This window comes from Hermetia illucens, chromosome 1 (assembly GCF_905115235.1).
Source record: "Hermetia illucens chromosome 1, iHerIll2.2.curated.20191125, whole genome shotgun sequence".
Classification (NCBI taxonomy): Eukaryota; Metazoa; Arthropoda; class Insecta; order Diptera; family Stratiomyidae; genus Hermetia; species Hermetia illucens.
In genome coordinates, this window is record NC_051849.1 from 122,613,398 (window position 1) to 122,631,215 (window position 17,818).

Below are 17,818 nucleotides of genomic sequence, written 5' to 3' on the forward strand. Positions count from 1 at the left end.
TTGGATAAAAATATAGAGCTTTTAAATTATTTAAACAAAATTGGCAACTCTCACTTGGATATAAAAAACAGATTTGCCAGAAAATGTGAAATTAGCTATCCGCACCTACTTTGACAATGCAATTAATATAAATGAGACAACGACGAATTCATCAACTACCTACCAACTTTTAACAAAAATCGAGCAAGTATTTCATTTATCTGTTGAGATGTCCAACTTACATACGACTACCCTCGATATTAATGCAGGATTGTTACCACTGAAAGATTATTTTGCAACTAGAGCTCTATCGCTGGCAGTACACTGCGAGAAAACGGTGTTTCTGAATGACAAATATTTTAACAAAAAATGTGCAAGTGCATTTTCCTCACAGGAGCTTCTACAAGTTGTAAGGAACGATAGTTTCCAAAAGTTCAAGATAATGTGGCAAACTGTTTTGTCATACATTTTCGATATAAAAAATCCTGTTTATTTCGAGTCATTGTTATCATCTTTATCTTTGCCATACTACCGACATTTTTCCACATTCAATCGTATCCTGTTGAAAATGCTTCAATATCATCGTTTGACGACACTTTCAAGTCGACCTGACGTTATCAATTATATGGAACACAGCACAAATATACCACCCAAAACCAACTACACTGGACCTGCGTTAATCAGCTGTTTAATTCCTGTATTATTTGATGAGCTTGGTGAACTGAAATCTGTAGAATTGAATAATTTGGTTGCTTGGAGAATGATTTTAAATGATATGCGCCAGATGATATGGTATAATTCCATCCTAATGTGTCCGAGATTCGATGCTGAGTATGTTTCTTTACATCTATTATAGTTAATATTCTCTAGTTGGAAGTTTAACGTTTTATTTTTCTTAAACAGGAAACAACATTTTCATGCAATTTTGAAACATTCGAAAAAAATCATCCTTGAAGTGGAATACATCCAAAAGAAACTCAAAAACGTTGAATGTATAGAATCTGACCAGAGTCTTCAAAGTTTCCAGGTAAGGAAGATTGATTGCTTTTGTTCTCTGGCGATGTTTTCCAAAAAAATGGTGAACAATATTTTTTTTTTTTTTAAATTAAAAAATGGATTCCCTACTTATTATTAGGAATATATATGTTTTAGTATAAAAGATTCTGCCCTTTTGGAGTCTTGGGCCATCGAGGTGGGGATCGTCTAACATGAATAGCGGCTGATGCTTTGTTTTTAGTAGGGAGAGCGTTTCAAGGGAATCACCCAGGGATTTTTGGATAAAGTGCCTTTTTCCATACAACGTGGGGAGGCTTCTTAAGGTTTTGTGTAAAATCTTATTCAAATCGATGTCAATCGATATATCTTTGTCTGTCACACTCGATTCATTGGACCTTGGCTACAGTCAGGAAATTTGATGAGAACATGTTTCTGATCTCTTTACATATATAGCAAGTAGCCCCATTTTCAATTGAGTTTGAGGTACCCCACACAGGCGAAAGAGAGGTGCAACATTTTTAAAGTTATGTTGAAAACAAAGCCTTATTAAAATCAGTTTACTGTCTGCCTGTCAAATCCATTTTGATGCGAAATTTGGTGAAAATATGGGACCTGTGAAATCGCTTGCGTAGAATAGAATGTCCCCAAGCGAAAGGGGAATCCACATTTTTTTCCAACGAATATAGTCATGTGGGGTATCAAATGAAAGGTGGTCTCGTTTAACATTGTTTGAAGCTGATAGTAGTTTTGACATTGGTGCCAAAAGGGTGGAATGCGAGGATAAGTGTATTTCAAGGACCGTTTTCAGAAGCTACATAACTTAAAAATCTGTAAAAAATTATGGTGATCCGTGCACATGATATGTAGGCCTCAAAATTCTCTCCGTTGCAAAATCTACTGAAATAAAGTTACTAATAAAGTTCATCCAAGATCCTTCAAATTCAAACGGTAATTTAACGAAATTTAATGGACATATAATCATCATCAGCAACAGCCGGTATCCGGTCTAGACTTGCCTTAATAAGGAACTTCAGACATCTCGGCTTTGCGCCGAGGTCCATCAATTCGATGTCCCTAAAGGCTGCCTGGCGTCCCCTCCTTCGCCATCGTTCCATCTCAGGAAGGGTCTGCCTTGCCTTGTTTTTCTACCATAGATATTGCCCTTATAGACTTTTTGGACTGGATCATCCTCATTCATACGGATTAAGTGAATCACCCACCGCAACATATCAAACCAGATTTTATCCAGAACCTGACGGTCGTGTTTCGCTAATAGATTTCATCGTTATGTAAGCTACGGAATCGTCCATCCTCATGTAGGGCGCCAAACATTTTTCCAAGGATTCTTCTCTCGAAAACGGCCAAGGGTAGGCAATTTTTCTTGCTAAAAACTCAAGTCTCTGAAGAATACATGAGGGCTGGCAAGATCATTGTCTTGTACAGTAAGAGCTTTGACCCTATGGTGAGACGTTTCGAGCGGAACAGTTTTTGTAAGCTGAAATAGGCTCTTTTGGCTGCCAACAACCGTGCGCGGATTTAATCATCGTAGCTGTTATCGATAGGAGAAATTATCAACGGTCTCAAAGTTGTAGTCTCCTATCTTTATTCTTCCCGTTTGACTATTGCGGTTTGATGTTGTTGGTTGGTTGGTTTTTGGTGCTGACGTTGCCAACGCATATTTTGTCTTGCCTTCATTGATGTGAAGCCCAAGATCTCGCGCACTTGTTCGATCTGGATGAAGGCAGTATGTACATCTCGGATCGTTCTTCCCATGATGTCGATATCGTCAGCATAGGTCTCGCATTTACCTCATCATCATGGATCACTTTTCCCAGGGCCAGGTTAAAGGGCGGGATACCCAATTCTTTCTTGGCCTCTCCAACAGTTTTTCCATCACGCAGAGAGAAAATTTGCCTGGAGTCAAGTCTCTTTGGTATGGGGCCAGTGGTATTTTGGGCATATGGGGCTATCTGATCTATTAAGATAGCGGAGAATATCTTTTAGATGGTACTCAACAACCTTAAACCTGCGTGATATCTTTTTTATATATGGGGCAGATAATGCCTCGATGCCGGTCGTCAGGCATTAATTCACATTCCCACACTTTGAGCATAAGTTGATGAATGATTGTGTAATTGGTTGCCTCCATATTTAACCAATTCAGCTAAAATTCCATCGACCCCTGGCGAGTTATAATTAAGCCGATGGATTACATATCAACATGTGGGAACTATAAAATCTTACGCATATAGTGAGTGACATAAATTACATGCAAAGGGGAGATGTAAATATTTTTTTCACCGGATATAGTCATGTAAGGTATCAAATGAAAAGTGTCGATTAGTACTTTCCGAAACTGATATTAGTTTTGACGTGAAATGACGTGCTATCTGCTCAAATAAACTTACTAATAATATATTATAGGGTCTACAAATAAGTTCTGTCGGTTTTCACAATAGATGGCGTAGCTTGTTTTTTATTCCATTGAACCACATTTCCAAACATTCATCGGAAAGCTACTGTCAATAGGCACAAACGTCAGTATAAATTATTTAATTGAAGTGTAAAAAACAATACTTTTTTCATCAACGAAAATGACCAATTTTGTACCAAATAATGTGTTTTTGCGGGGAGTTCTACTTCATGAAGAAAAAAGCAACCGAAAGTCATCGCATTTTGGTGGAAATTTATGGTGACCATGCTCTATCTGAGAGAACGTGTCAGAGGTGGTTTGGACGGTTTAAAAGTGGCGATTTTGACTTGGAAGACGAAGAGCGCGCCGGACGGCCAACAATTTTTGAAGAGGAAGAATTAGAGGCATTGCTCGACCAAGATCCATCGCAAACGCAAGAAGAACTTGGAAAAACACTTGGAGTCACTCAGCAAGCCATTTCCCACCGTTTAAAAGCAATGGGAATGATCCGAAAGGTTGGTAATTGGGTTCCGTATGAACTGAAGCCAAGAGATGTCGAACGCCGTTTTTTCACGTGCGAACAACTGCTCCAACGACAAGAAAGGAAGGGTTTTCTGCATCGAATAGTTACTGGCGATGAAAAGTGGATCCATTACGATAATCCCAAGCGTCGGGCAACGTGGGGATACCCCGGCCATGCCTCATAATCGACGGCCAAAGCGAATATTCATGGTGAGAAGATCATGCTGTGTATATGGTGGGACCAGCTGGGTGTGGTATACTATGAGCTGCTAAAACCGAACGAAACGGTCACGGGCAACCTCTAACGACGTCAAATTATGCGTTTAAGCCGCGAACTCAAGAAAAAACGGCCGCAATACCAGCAAAGGCATGATAAAGTTATTTTGCAACATGACAATGCTCGTCCACATGTTGCACAGCCCGTTAAAACATATCTAGAGACGTTGAAATGGGAAGTCCTACCCCACCCGCTGTATTCTTCAGATATTGCTCCTTCTGATTGCTATTTGTTCCGGTCGCTGCAGCATGGCCTGACTGACCACCACTTCTCCAATTACGAGGAACTCAAAAAATGGCTCGATGAGTGGATAGCGGCCAAGCCGGCCAATTTTTGGCGCGATGGTATCTATGAATTGCCTGAAAGATGGAAGAAAGTTGTGGCTAGCGATGGGCAATACTTTGAACAATGAATGTATAACCAATTTTTCACAATAAAGCTTCAAATTTAATAAAAAAACCGACAGAACTTATTTGTAGGCCCTATACCAACTTTTAGAAATTGATTTTGCATTTTACAAGTATGAGAAATTAAATTAATGCAATCTTCGCCACATTTTTACATAATTGATTTACATGTATCAGCGTAAAAGTTATAGAGATAATGCAGTGAGGAGAGTGCAGTTAGTGTGCAAGGACTATTTTTTCACAGCTTTGGCGGTAATAATGCCTGAACATAAGTGCACAAGAAATTTCACTCGCAACTTTACCTAGGCAGCGATAAACCGTTCGTTTTTTTAAGATTCACAGGCCGCAAAAAATGGATTTGTACTGAGGGGGGATCTGAACCTTTGAGCCGGCTGAATATTCTACGGGGTCTGTCCTCTTGTGACTTAATTTGAATTAGGCTCATTTATCGTCTGCGTTCTAAGGCTTTGGAAGTGTGATCTTATGGGAACTGCATTAAATTCTCAAGAATAAAAAAAGAATAATAGTGCGACAAAATTCTAAATTCTAAAGTTCAGTTAAAATTTATCACCGTCCTCCTTGACATTTCACGCGCAAAATTAATTGTGACATTTTCATATTTTTATGAGTAATTTCCTGGCACGACTTGTGACGTCAAACAACATAGTGCAGTTTTTCAGTGTGTTTGAATTTGGTTGATATTTATATTTGCTGATAATTTCAAACAGTTTTTCTTTAAAAAAAACGTTCTTTGGGAGTTTTGTTAGATTGCACAATAGAAGTGATTTCCGTCATTAGTGAAAGTAAGGCGGGAAGTCTATTGGCAAATTTACAAAAATGGAACCGTGGAAGCAAAGAAAAGGGTTGCTGTTGCCCGAACGGCCTTTATGATAAACTGAATACTCGAATCGAACATCTATAGAGACCTGTTAAAGGCCGACATCAACACGTACAGGATATTGAACACTTATGTTGCGTTAACGGTACTTTGCTTACCGATCGACAAGGCGCAACAGGCAGATGGCGGCAATACTTCAAAACCGAAAAACTTCTCATCTTCTGCTTCCACAAGCACTGTCGACAGTTTTACTAGTCCCACCGGTCAGCTGCAAAGGTATAAATTCGGGGAAAAGCAGTAGCGCGTAGACGACATCGCAATTGAACTTTGGAAATGGAAGGGCTGGACCCTAACCTCGTTCAGTGAGTTCCTTAACCACGTTGTTAAGGTATGTAGTACGTTATTTCACTGGGAAAAAGCACGACCGTTCCCGTATGGAGAAAGAAAGGTACTCGAGCAGAGAGCTAAAATAACCTTTTAATTCTGCTTTTACCTCATATAAAGATTTTTAAATGTATTCTTGACTCTGACATCATTCAAATAACCGTGAAACCAGGGGAGTTTGACAAGAACTGCGAAACTACGAACGCAATACACGCTGCGCGTTTACTCATGGAAGAGCACCGTGCGAAGCATCTTCCTCTTTACATTACTTCTCTGCATCTAGAGAAGGTGTTTGACTGTATGTTATGCAAACTTTTTTGATATGCTTTGCGGCATCGAGTCGATATTCGTCATAGAAACACCATATCCCCACTCTTCTTTGACATTTGCAAAAAATTGTTTCTCTTTGAACTCAAGAAAAAGAATAACCTCTTCTTTCAATTCATAAAGGCGTGTCAACATGTTGCCTTTGGAGAGCCAGCGTACTTCTATGTGGAATAGAAGAACTTTGTGATCAGAATCGATATCCTCCCAAAGTAAAGTAAATAACCGACTATTCAATGCAGTGCTCTTGATGGAGTTTACAATACTTATAGTCGAATCAAAAGCATTACGAAATTTATGTAGCAATGTTTTGGAAGCGAAAGTTTATCGATCAATAGCACAATGTGCACTAACTATTGCAGGACTTTTTCCTAGCGCTTCTTAGTTAAGCCCGATCTTACAGATATAGTACTACTGTCATAGATTGGGAGTACAAACTCTTTTCTTCAATGTCATCTCCGCCGATGTAACGAACATATACTATTAACTGTGCACAATTAACGATTTCAGTAACTGATGGCAAAAAATGACGATAATTTCACTCACTTACTTACTGTTAATTATTTATGACTTGTCTGCTGCAATGTCATTGATTCTACGATTGATTGTAATATTCGAAAAAGAAAACCACTTCATTTTTTTGCTCTGCATCTTCTCCTAAAATTATCTGCGTGGCTTTTACGACACATGGATTTTGTCCACTTATAGTATGAGGTTTCTTTTGGTTTGCTATCATAAATGCTATTTCGCAGATTCTGTCAAACTTATCTGCGTGATAAAATCCCGATTTATCCAATCTCATCCGCTTAGTGATTCTGCTTTAGAAGAAAAAAACTGTTTCGCCTTTCAAAACCAGCGTAGAGTGTTGTTGCTTCAAATGCACTTCAAGGCGAATTGGCCTCACGCTATCAATATCACGCATATCACGCACTGAGGCAATTGTAACTCGTCTTTTCCTATGAAGGTAAGTCCAAACTTAATATAATCTTCGGAAAGATTTCTTTTTTCGCTGCCATTTTGGACCTATAATAATAAAGCAATTAGGTAATAAATAAGTAGACAAAATACCTGCATGTAATTATTTGCCCATTTATCTTAATTAACGTATGGTAGTATATTGGCCAACGGGAAGATTTATATTGTTGAAGGCAGGTTTACGTTATAATGGTAATTAAAAATACGTTTTTATCTTGAAATTCGCCGTTTAAATTTATTTCGTTGCGTTGGTTTGGTTGTGATGTGCTAAAAAAATTCCGGTAGTATACTGGCCAACGGAAGATTTATATTGTTGAAGGCAGGTTTACGTTATAATGGTAATTAAAAATACGTTTTTATCTTGAAATTCGCCGTTTAAATTTATTTCGTTGCGTTGGTTTGGTTGTGATGTGCTAAGTAAATTCCGATCTATAAACACGTCTCCGCTCAATCACAATTTATTAAGTGTATTGCTTATCTAAACATATTTAAATAGTCATTTATCATTTATCCATGCACAAAATTTGCAGAAAACTGATAAATTTTACCTATTGCAACTCTGTTAGTAATAGTGCGTAATAATTTCACCAAACTTGGTAGCATCATGCTCTATAGTGTAACATATATAACTGCAAATTTATGATTCTAGGATACTTAAGGAACTTAAGGGGGCTCCCAGCCAATTTCTAAAAAAGGCCCATGTTTATTTGTGGACCGCTTTCCGCGCATACCAGGTACTTCGAACAAACATTTCGTGTGATACTGCTAAATGAATAATCCGCAGTTCGTTATCATTTGTACTTTGATGTAAGCTATGGGAGCCAACGTATCGTTTGAATACAAGCTCCGTCCCTACTTCGCTGTTAAAATCTCCAAGTATGTTTTTGATATCATATCTGGGATCGGCTCCGAGGGTTCGTTCTACTGCCTCGTAGAAGATATCCTTTTCCGAGTCTGCAGTCTCCTCTGTAGGGGCGTGAACGTTAATGGGGCTTATGTTTCTAAATTTGACTCGCAAGCGCAGAGTGCATAGCCGATCGCTTATGTTTTCGAAGCCGCCGGCTATAATATATGAGTGTAGCGGCTCTTCTCCAGGAAACCGGTCACTGCCCAAGGCATCTCCTGCAATGCTGTTACCTCAGCCCTATATTGGAACAGGGTATCGGCTACCTGCTTGTCAGTTCCATCTCTGTACAGGGAGCACACGTTCCATAAGAAAATGCGCAAATCATTAATCCGTTGTCGTTGCCGGGTTCATCGTTGTAAAATCCATCCAGTCCGAGGCTCCTGTTCTGGCTTCGTAACTTCGGTTTTCCGTGTAGGGTTGTCAACCCTACCCAATCCCAATCTGGAGGACGGCGATAGTTATCTACGGGATTGGAAACAGTGGTGGACAGAATAAGTAAATATGATATTGTAATGTAATCATAATATGCATATAAAATTATTTTTTTCTTTCTAAAATTCAAACACCATCCGCCCCGTTCACATCTCTCTACGCCCCTTGGGAGCCCTCCCAAAGGGGGGGGGGGGGGGCCTCAGGTTGGGAACTCTTGGTATAAGGGATAATATAAGTCATAATTTTGGGAAGTTTTAAAGAAATCAATTTTTTATTAACAGTGAAAGCTTTCAATTTTATGTTTATTAAGTGCATACTAAAACGAGTATGGCAAGAACATCTTTTTTAAGGTTTTGTGTAAAACAAAACCTTAAATTCGGTTTACTGGTTGTCTGTCTGTCCACACGCATTTTTGTCGGAGATGGTCGTAGCTATTCCTAGCAAATTTGGTGCAAAGGTGAGTAACGTTCATGCATACAGCGAGTTACATAATTCTAAATTGAATTCCCATACAAAACAAGTCGGAATACTGGAAGCTCTTATGTAAGAAATTTCAACGCACATTTTTGTATCCGTATATAGCTACAAATCAAATAATCTTTCATATTTTTCCAAACTGCGAGACATACGTACATATTACAGCCATAGATATTACGTTCACCCTAAACAAACAACTGCCTATTTTCGAATACTGTACACATATATGCACGTATATAAATTGATCGTACCCATATTTCCGATTTACTTCTTATATCTATTTGAATTAGGCACTACCCGCAAAGTTCATTAGCACGCATACACACATGTCTGGTTAACAGATAACTAAAAAGCTAAAATAAAATAAATTTCTGCGACCCAATTCATAAGAACTCATTTGGTTGTGGTATTGACGAATTGATGTGATGATGACGTCATGCAGGTTGTAGAGCGCATGAAATTCACAAAAAAAATGTGAAGTTTCACTCCCTATAACTTGACCAAACTGTGCATTATGTTCTTCATTACACGCAAACCAAATTTTATACTTCTGGGACGAACATAAGGTGGGTGCCGGATGCATTTCTAAAATGTGGAAATATACTATTATTAACTTTATTTTTGCAGATATCGGAACCGGATATATTTTGAGGCCTAGATTTCGTAGAGATGCACTACTGTGATTTTTTTCAGATTTTTCGGTTGGGTAGGTTCTGAGAACGAGACCTGTTACACTTTTTGGGGGTCATATTTTGAGCCCTCACTCCCCCACCCAACATTAAATATTGAACCAGTTTTCGAAAAGTACTAATTGAGACCTTTCATTTTATACCCCACATGGCTACATTCTGTGAGAAAAAAAATTTGCACCTTCCATTCACATGTATGGGGAACCTCCCCTTAAACTTAACACAAGATGGCGTCACTTACTATTACATAGTCTCGCCGAGTTTCGTGACAATGGTCTAGCCATTTCCGAATAAATCGGGTATGACAGACAGACACCGTCTCGATTCTAATAAGGTTTTGTTTCACACAAAACCTTAAAAAAGGGGGGGTGCAAATTTTTGTTTCACCAAATATAGTCATGTGGGGTATGAAATGAAAGGCCGGTTTAGTACTTTCGGAAGTCGGTTTTAACGGACCCTTTCTCAGAAATTACCCAATAGAAAAATCTGAAAAAAAAAAATCAGGAGGGCATCACTATATAGTGCCTAGGCTCCGAAATATCCTCCATACTAATATATGTTCAAATAAAGTATTATTAACTTTATTATATATTATATTATATATATTACTATAATTGCTAGTAGTTGGCTGTAAAACCCCCCTTAAGTTCGTTCTAGTAACAATGTAGGATATTATATAGAGAAATATCCTACAAAGTTTGGCTGAAATCGCATTATTACTAACAAAGTTATAATACTTCAAAGATATCGCTTCTTTGCAAATTCAAGACTGAATGTGGATATTCTCTCATATTATATGCATATCTTAGCTGTCACTTACTAATGGGACAAATGCTCGTTGTGAAAAATTGTTTTGATTTGATTCACACTTGCGTGCGTCCGACACGCGTGCTCATTTCGCTACAACACCCCACCTCCAGTTGAAACCAAGGGGGGTTCAGTGAGGAACCAGATGCACGGCCCCCTCAATTCGGCTACCACAAGTCCAAAGCAGACGCGTCGCCCGCTCTCGCCCTGGTCACGTTTTTTGCTGGACGAAAGGCTTTTACCTCGAGCCAAAGAGACCCGTTTGGTCGTGTCCCCGTCGTTGAGGCTGTAATAATATCGGCCTGGTCCAAGGATTTCGAAGAGGTCCTCATAAGGGCGACTGCAGCGGCGTACAGGATTCAAGATCTCTGGGCACGTCAATCACGGTTTTCGCGTGGTTGGTGGCGGCTTCAGACCGGCAGCGTTGAGTCGCGATTTGATGTGGAGAACAGGGTGGCTGGGGAGTCTTAGGTTCTCTCCGTGTATCAGCTCCGCGGAACTTGCAGCAAATTTTACGCGATTGGCTGTTCGTAATCCAGAACGGCGAGTTGCAGGACCTGCAATCCAGAGGAGTCCTCTTGGGTCATTATAGCGGCCTTCAGTTGGACTGCGGATGGTAAGCTTTGTCCGTGCCGTTTAAAGCCGAGGAGTTGTGCCCAACTGTGAGAAAAGGGAGGACTCAAACTACATTCCCTGGCCGCTGATTACAATTGCCGGCACACCAAAGCATGGAATCCATTCTCGACAGAGGAACTTTGCACAAGATTGTGTAGTAATGTTTTTCAGAGCCTCAAACCACCGCGTGAACCTATCGATGATTGTCAGGGAATACCTGGAACAGTACGAGTCTCGCAAAGGGCCAACGATGTCGAGGTGGATTGTACGGAAACGCTTGGTGGACCGAGGGGCCACTCCTACCTCTTTCCTCACATGTTTTCTTGTTTTGTATTTCTGGCATGCGAAGGATTAATGTCATTGTTCATGGACGATCAGAAATTCTTCGCGTCTTTTGTTTCAAAGCAAAGTGAGTGAATAATGTGAACAGCTTGCCTTGCCCTCGCCGGGGATTGCCGGAAGTATTTAATTACGGGTAACTCACGATCATAGGTGCAATTCCGGGACATTCCTCACGATTCTTCAATCACCAATTCCAGTTGTAGGTTATGCAACTGCGAAGAGGAGACCATCCATCCGTACATGATGTTGGAGCAGTACCGAGTACAGCAGCCGTCATAACTCCGCCCGCAAGATCCTCCATCAAAATCTTACGTTGAAATATAACTTACTGGCAACCTACTATCTTTACTTTAAGTATACTCCGCAGAGAATCTTGGAAATGATCAGCCCAAACTACTGTGAGATCACATTATTGCCATTCACCGTAGTGTTAATCACAACAGACTCGATCTAATTCTGCTTCGCAAGGAAGAATGAGCCTGGTTCATATCGATGTATCTATACCGTAGGTTCGGAACACTGTTGACAAACAACACGAAAAATCTGGAACTACGGCCCCTTGCGAACGATATGAAGCAGAAAAAAATTCACTCTAATTGAATATTTGCAACGGTAATTATAAGAAATGTTCGGGAAAAACTACAGTGGTTCTATCATTATTTATGACTGCACTGTATTTACATTGTAGTACAGTTTTGTTGAGTTGAATAATAACCAATAGGTTTGCAAACTACTTAGGACAGAACATTATCTATGTTTATTAATTAATTTTATTCAAAATTTGATTGCAGGATCTGCTTGACGTTTTGAGGCATATACAAAATTCTGCTGAACGGTTGAACATCGAACAATTTGCTTCATATGATGTCATTCAGCAGCAGTCAATTTATGTTGCTCTGTTGGAATCGATAGTAGGTTCAATTGAGCTGTGTTTGTATACATATTTACCTACCGTGGATCCTGTCGAAAAAAAGCGTTTAAAGAATTCCTACAGAAAGAAGAAGCAGACTTCTTGAAAACTCTACTTTCAGCTTATGATCTTCTACGAATTGTTATGAGATATAATGGTCTAGCATGCGAAGAGTATGAACATTTTAAGAGACACCTCATAAAGGTAATGGGCGATTTCAATAAAAAACACTCAAAGGGTTGCAATACGACCAGAAGTTTGCAAATATCATCAACTAGTTGAAGACATTAGGCATTTTCTGGATATCAGTTGTAACCAGAAGCACTGTTGAAACTTCTCAGGGATGCCATAGACTGTTTAAATTCGCAAACTGCCAAAAACGACAATATCACAACGATTTGAAAGTCAAATCATTGGAAGTGACGAAAAAACTTGATATCTGGATATTGAATTCAGAAAGGTTCCGATTCAACACAAAGAAAGTTATGGAGCATATTATAAAGATTTCATTGAACCATTGGAATGTTGTTTAGTAATGACCCAGTCAGGATTTCAAAGTCTTAAATTTATTTTAATCCAACATCAGCGAATGAATTGTGAAAGTTCAAGCACACCAAATATTAACCCACCTGAAAAATTTAACGATATTCTGCAGGAAACTTTTCAGTTTCCTTTTGTGCGACAAACGGTTCTTCATTGTAACATTAGTCAAAGACTGCAAGAATTGCAGTCTTTAATTATATACAATGGAAATGCAGACTTGGAAAGATCATATTTTAAAGTCTTAAAAGCGAAATTACTGGAAATAAAAAATTACATATGTATTGCTGGAACTATCGTAGCAGAATAGTTTTAATGATTGGGAACTTATTTTTAAAATTTGTAACAAAATCTGGAAGAAAGAAGAAGAAAAACAGACTAGAAAAAGAGCTGAAGAAAATAGTTTATATGTGAATAAGTATATAAAAAAAATAAAATATTGCCTACAAATGTTGTAACAAAAATTAGTTGCAGAATATTATGTCAAATGAGAATTTGGAAAGAGAGCGAAATAGAAGAAATAGAAACATATTTTCCGACAAACATTCAAGAAGATTTGCAGAATTTACTGTTGAAGGTCATCAAAACAGAAAAAATCTGTGGGAACTTCTAAAAAGTGCATGGATATATTAAATCCAGACGAATGTAATTTTCTTGGCGCGGATTTTCATTTGTATTATGGAACATTTTCAAGGTAAATTAGCATTTATATAAGTTTATATTTGCATTCTTTTCATATATATTTCAGTACTCCTTACTACAAAGGGAAAAATATGGTCCTATGAAGAAGGGATAGATTATGTGACTCCTTTTAAAACAAACTCCCTGTTTTTTTTTATTACTACAAAAGCATAACCAATATTTGAATAGTAATTTGGACAATATTATGTATAATACAGATGGCTCATGATAGCACTTCAACAAGAAACCCTAGGTGATATTCCTCTTTCAGGTAAAGAGGAACTCCATACATTCGTCGTATCCCTTTTATTAATTATTTTTCCTTTCTGCTCCATTTCAGTTGGAAGTAAATCATCTTATAACTTTTTACAAAGATTCTAATATTCCTGAGGTTTCGGCATGTGGGGAAATCATATCCAAAGTCGTTGATCGTACAAAGGAGCAATTGTTATTGTATTCTGACCATGCAGTACTAATGGATGTAATGCGTAAGATGGTTACATAAATTACATACATTTCATAAATGTATTTCAGATTCTTCGTATTGTTGAAAAAATACAAAGCTTCCCATCAACGTCACCTGTTGCTCGATTTAATGTAGGTTTCAAATATTACGCGAGAAATTATCACAATGGAATGAAGTAGCTCATCGTAAAATAACTTCCGTGATTTGGAGGAGCAAGTTGCTGTATGCATACAGAAATGGACAAAGCTTGAATTACAATGTTGGAGAAACTGTTTGCAGCAATCATTTGACAAGTAAAAATGAAATTACTTTTTTGACTTTTTATATGCATGTATGTTTTATTTTTAGTATCAAAAACGGTGCCTACAAATATTGTTCTATATATATAATTTACTACACGAATATTTGGAATCAAAGGATGGTGAAGATTGTTCTAAGGATATAATACAGACATACAACAGTTTGTACAAAATTCCAATTATGCAGATTTTTCGGTACGAATGAGATTGGCTCAAATCATTTGAAATGTATTTACATTATATGAATGGAACCAACACTACCCGGAAATGTAAGTCTGAAAAATTATGGTTCAAATTAACGTTAAAAGGCTACTTGAAAGCGTTATTCTAATTGACTAGATGTAGCAAGTAAAAACTTAAGTCGATAGCTTTTATAATTTTCGTTTAATAACAATTTTAACATGATATCTTAAGGGGGTCATCCGTGTGTTGGATTCGCGGAATCGAATTTTTTTTTTTGCATCAATTGCAACTAGATATAGTGTAGAATATATGGGCAAAGTGATTTTCTTATATTCGGAGTCGTTCGGATTATAGTGTTAAACACGTGATATGCCAGATTTATGTCGATCGCCGTAATAAAGCTCGTATTTATCGGTCCGAATGACGTTCGAATGACTTCGCTAAAAGGACAAGAATTGAAGACAAGACTGTACATGTGTTTCTTCAAGAAACTTAAGGTTTATGAACTAGGTATAGCAGATTAATGGTCAATTAGTTTTTATAGCTGAAAATCGCATTCTATTTTTTAAATGCGTTTTTTCCTCGAAACTGCATGTTGAAATCGACTGCCAACATAGCCCAAAATCTATCCAATGAAAATTTACAAAGAAAAAGTTTAACACGGCACCAAAAATTTACTTTTTAATCAGAGTGAAATTATGCGGTGTTTTCCAACGATTAATTAATTGAAATAATAAAAACTTGTTGTTTCTTATTCGTTGGTGTGGGTAATTTATTCTTGCAAATATCGATATTTCGGGAACACTTGTTCCCTTCATCAGTGCAAACTTGCAAATACCGATATTTCGGGAACCACTTGTTCCCTTCATCAAACAAGTTTGCACTGATGAAGGGAACAAGTGGTTCCCGAAATATCGGTATTTGCAAGAATAAATTACCCACACCAGCGAATAAGAAACAACAAGTTTTTATTATTTCAATTACTTTTTAATATTTTTTAATAATACTAGTTTGCGGACTTTAGTTAAGTCTGCACGTTAAATGCCATTTACTTTTTTTCTTTAAGATGATCGCAGCGCTCTCTATCTTGGCAGCAGAAAAACACCTTTTTTGGAAATGGGCCTGTAAATTGCTTTGTATTTGAATAACGAACTATGCGATCGGGCCGAAAAAATTGCTATGCACGCTCGTGTTTGTATCTTTCTCCAGTTCTTCACAAAAAACTTCTAAAGAAAGTCAAAAAAACCGTCTTCACACGGGATGATCCTTTAATTCAATCGAGCATTCATTTTAATAATATTATGTTCAGGATTTCTTTTCCGTTGTGTCTTTTTTTTTTTGAATTCACATCAATCTACTCTCTACTACTTTATTAAAACTGATAATTTTTGAGGAGCATGTGCACTTTCCAAAATCTTTAATTTGGTTCGGGATTTTTAAGGTTTTGTGTGAAACAAGAACTTATTAGAATCGAGTCGGTGTCTGTCTGTCTGTGTGTTACACTCGATTTATTCGGAAACGGCTAGATCGATTGTCCTGAAAATTGGCGATAGTATGTAATCTGGTGTTCCCTTTACATGCAGTAAGTGGCACCATTTTGTGTTAAGTTTAAAGGGGGCTCCCCATACATGTGAATGCAGGGTGCACATTTTTTTACAGTATGTTGCCATGTGGGGTATGAAATGAAAGGTCTCAATTAGTACTTTTCGAAACTGGTTCAATTTTTGATATGGGTGAAACATAGGGGAGTGAGGGCTCAAAATATGACCCCCAAAAAGTGTAACAGGTCTCGTTCTCAGAACCTATCCAACCGAAAAATCTGAATAAAATCGCAGTGGTGCATCTCTACGAAATCTAGGCCTCAAAATATATTCGGTTTCCGATATCTGCACAAATAAAGTTAATAATAGAATATTTCCACATTTTAGAAACTTACCAAGTTTGGGTCATTTTTAAACCAAAGGTAAACAAATTTCACGCTCAGCAACCCAATATTCTGCGCAAAACTTTTTCTAAATATACAGCCTGAGAAGTCAGGAGCACAAGCAAGAATTTCTCTACCTCCTCACTAAAAAAAAAATTTTAAAAAATCAAAGGAGTTAACCCGTTTCACATAATTCTTATAAAAATAACGACAGTGACATTGCTCCAATAATGTTTTTAAGCACCAACCCAACAAAAAACCCACAAAAAATTACCTCCGTATCAACTAACTCGAAATTATGCCACTGATTACATACTCAGAGCTTCGTAGACCACGTAATTCCCATCAATTTCGAACAAAGTTTTCAGAAAGTTTAATTTTGTAAAAAGCCTTAATAAAAGATTAATTTTTAACTCGCGCGCGCTTACAAACCTACGATTCTTGTACAGTTAAAACAGTTAAGAAGTTATTTGTCAATCGTAATTAACAATTACATAAGAACTGATTAGTCATAATCACGAATGAGCAGATAATTTTTTCAATTATTAATTGCTGGTTCATCATTGCAATTAAGAACTTAATTGAGTCTTATCCCAATCTCCGTTAAATAGATTTAACAGTGACGCTATTTACAAAACAACGTGCTAGCTCGGATTAGCTCACAGAAGCAGGATCTCGGAAAAGAGTTAACGGGGTCACATTTTCAGTGGCATAAGGGAGGTCTTAGTGGAAAAACGATCAAAAGTTAAAAGAAATTTGATTGTCTAAGAAAATCGTGTGCGTACTGCGGTTATTTTGGTACTAAATTTATGAAGAAATCTGAAATAGGGGGGGGGAGGGCTCAAGGTTTTTATCTGGAGCAGGTCGAGACTTTTTACGCATTCTTCTCGAATACTCGCAATCACTGAACAACTTGTATCTTCATTTATTCATTTTTCTTCTTGGGAATACTTTTTTTTTACAAACAAAGCCTTATTCAATGTCTGTCTGTCTGTCTCATGTACTTTTCTCAGAAAAGGCTATACCGCTTGATGCGAAATTTGGTGAGGTGGGAACTGTAAACACCCACACACGCAGTAAGTTACATTTTTCACGTTGAGGTTGAGGGAGGCCCTCATACATGAAAAAGGAGGGTTTTCAATTTTTTTCAACAAATGTAGTCATGTATGTTGGGTATCAAATGAAAGATCTCGATTAGTGGATTCATAACAATGATTTTTTTAACGGACCCATTGTTAGAAATTACCCAATGGAAGTATCTAATAGAAGTCATGAGGCTACTATCTACTGTCCAGGCCTCAAAAAACTCCATATCGATATCAAATTATATTATTAAATTATTTCCGAGTTATCACAATCTCGGCAGATGCCGGATTTTACCTAATACTAGCACTAAGTGCCAAGCATTTAGGCTCGAACGATCCTGCCTAC

The 17,818-nt window shown here is 37.7% G+C and overlaps 1 protein-coding gene across 1 annotated transcript in view; it reads left to right on the forward strand.

Annotated features, from left to right (window-relative positions):
- LOC119661292 (midasin) overlaps positions 1-17,818 on the forward strand; it is a 144,133-nt gene that overhangs the window by 102,357 nt on the left and 23,958 nt on the right. Inside the window, 17 exon segments of the mRNA XM_038070579.1 lie at positions 68-810; positions 883-1,006; positions 12,176-12,374; positions 12,377-12,522; positions 12,524-12,605; positions 12,608-12,673; positions 12,676-12,774; positions 12,777-13,141; positions 13,143-13,244; positions 13,856-13,996; positions 14,050-14,116; positions 14,119-14,166; positions 14,169-14,274; positions 14,330-14,352; positions 14,355-14,429; positions 14,432-14,490; positions 14,492-14,549. Coding sequence (XP_037926507.1) covers positions 68-810; positions 883-1,006; positions 12,176-12,374; positions 12,377-12,522; positions 12,524-12,605; positions 12,608-12,673; positions 12,676-12,774; positions 12,777-13,141; positions 13,143-13,244; positions 13,856-13,996; positions 14,050-14,116; positions 14,119-14,166; positions 14,169-14,274; positions 14,330-14,352; positions 14,355-14,429; positions 14,432-14,490; positions 14,492-14,549 — 2,503 coding nt within the window.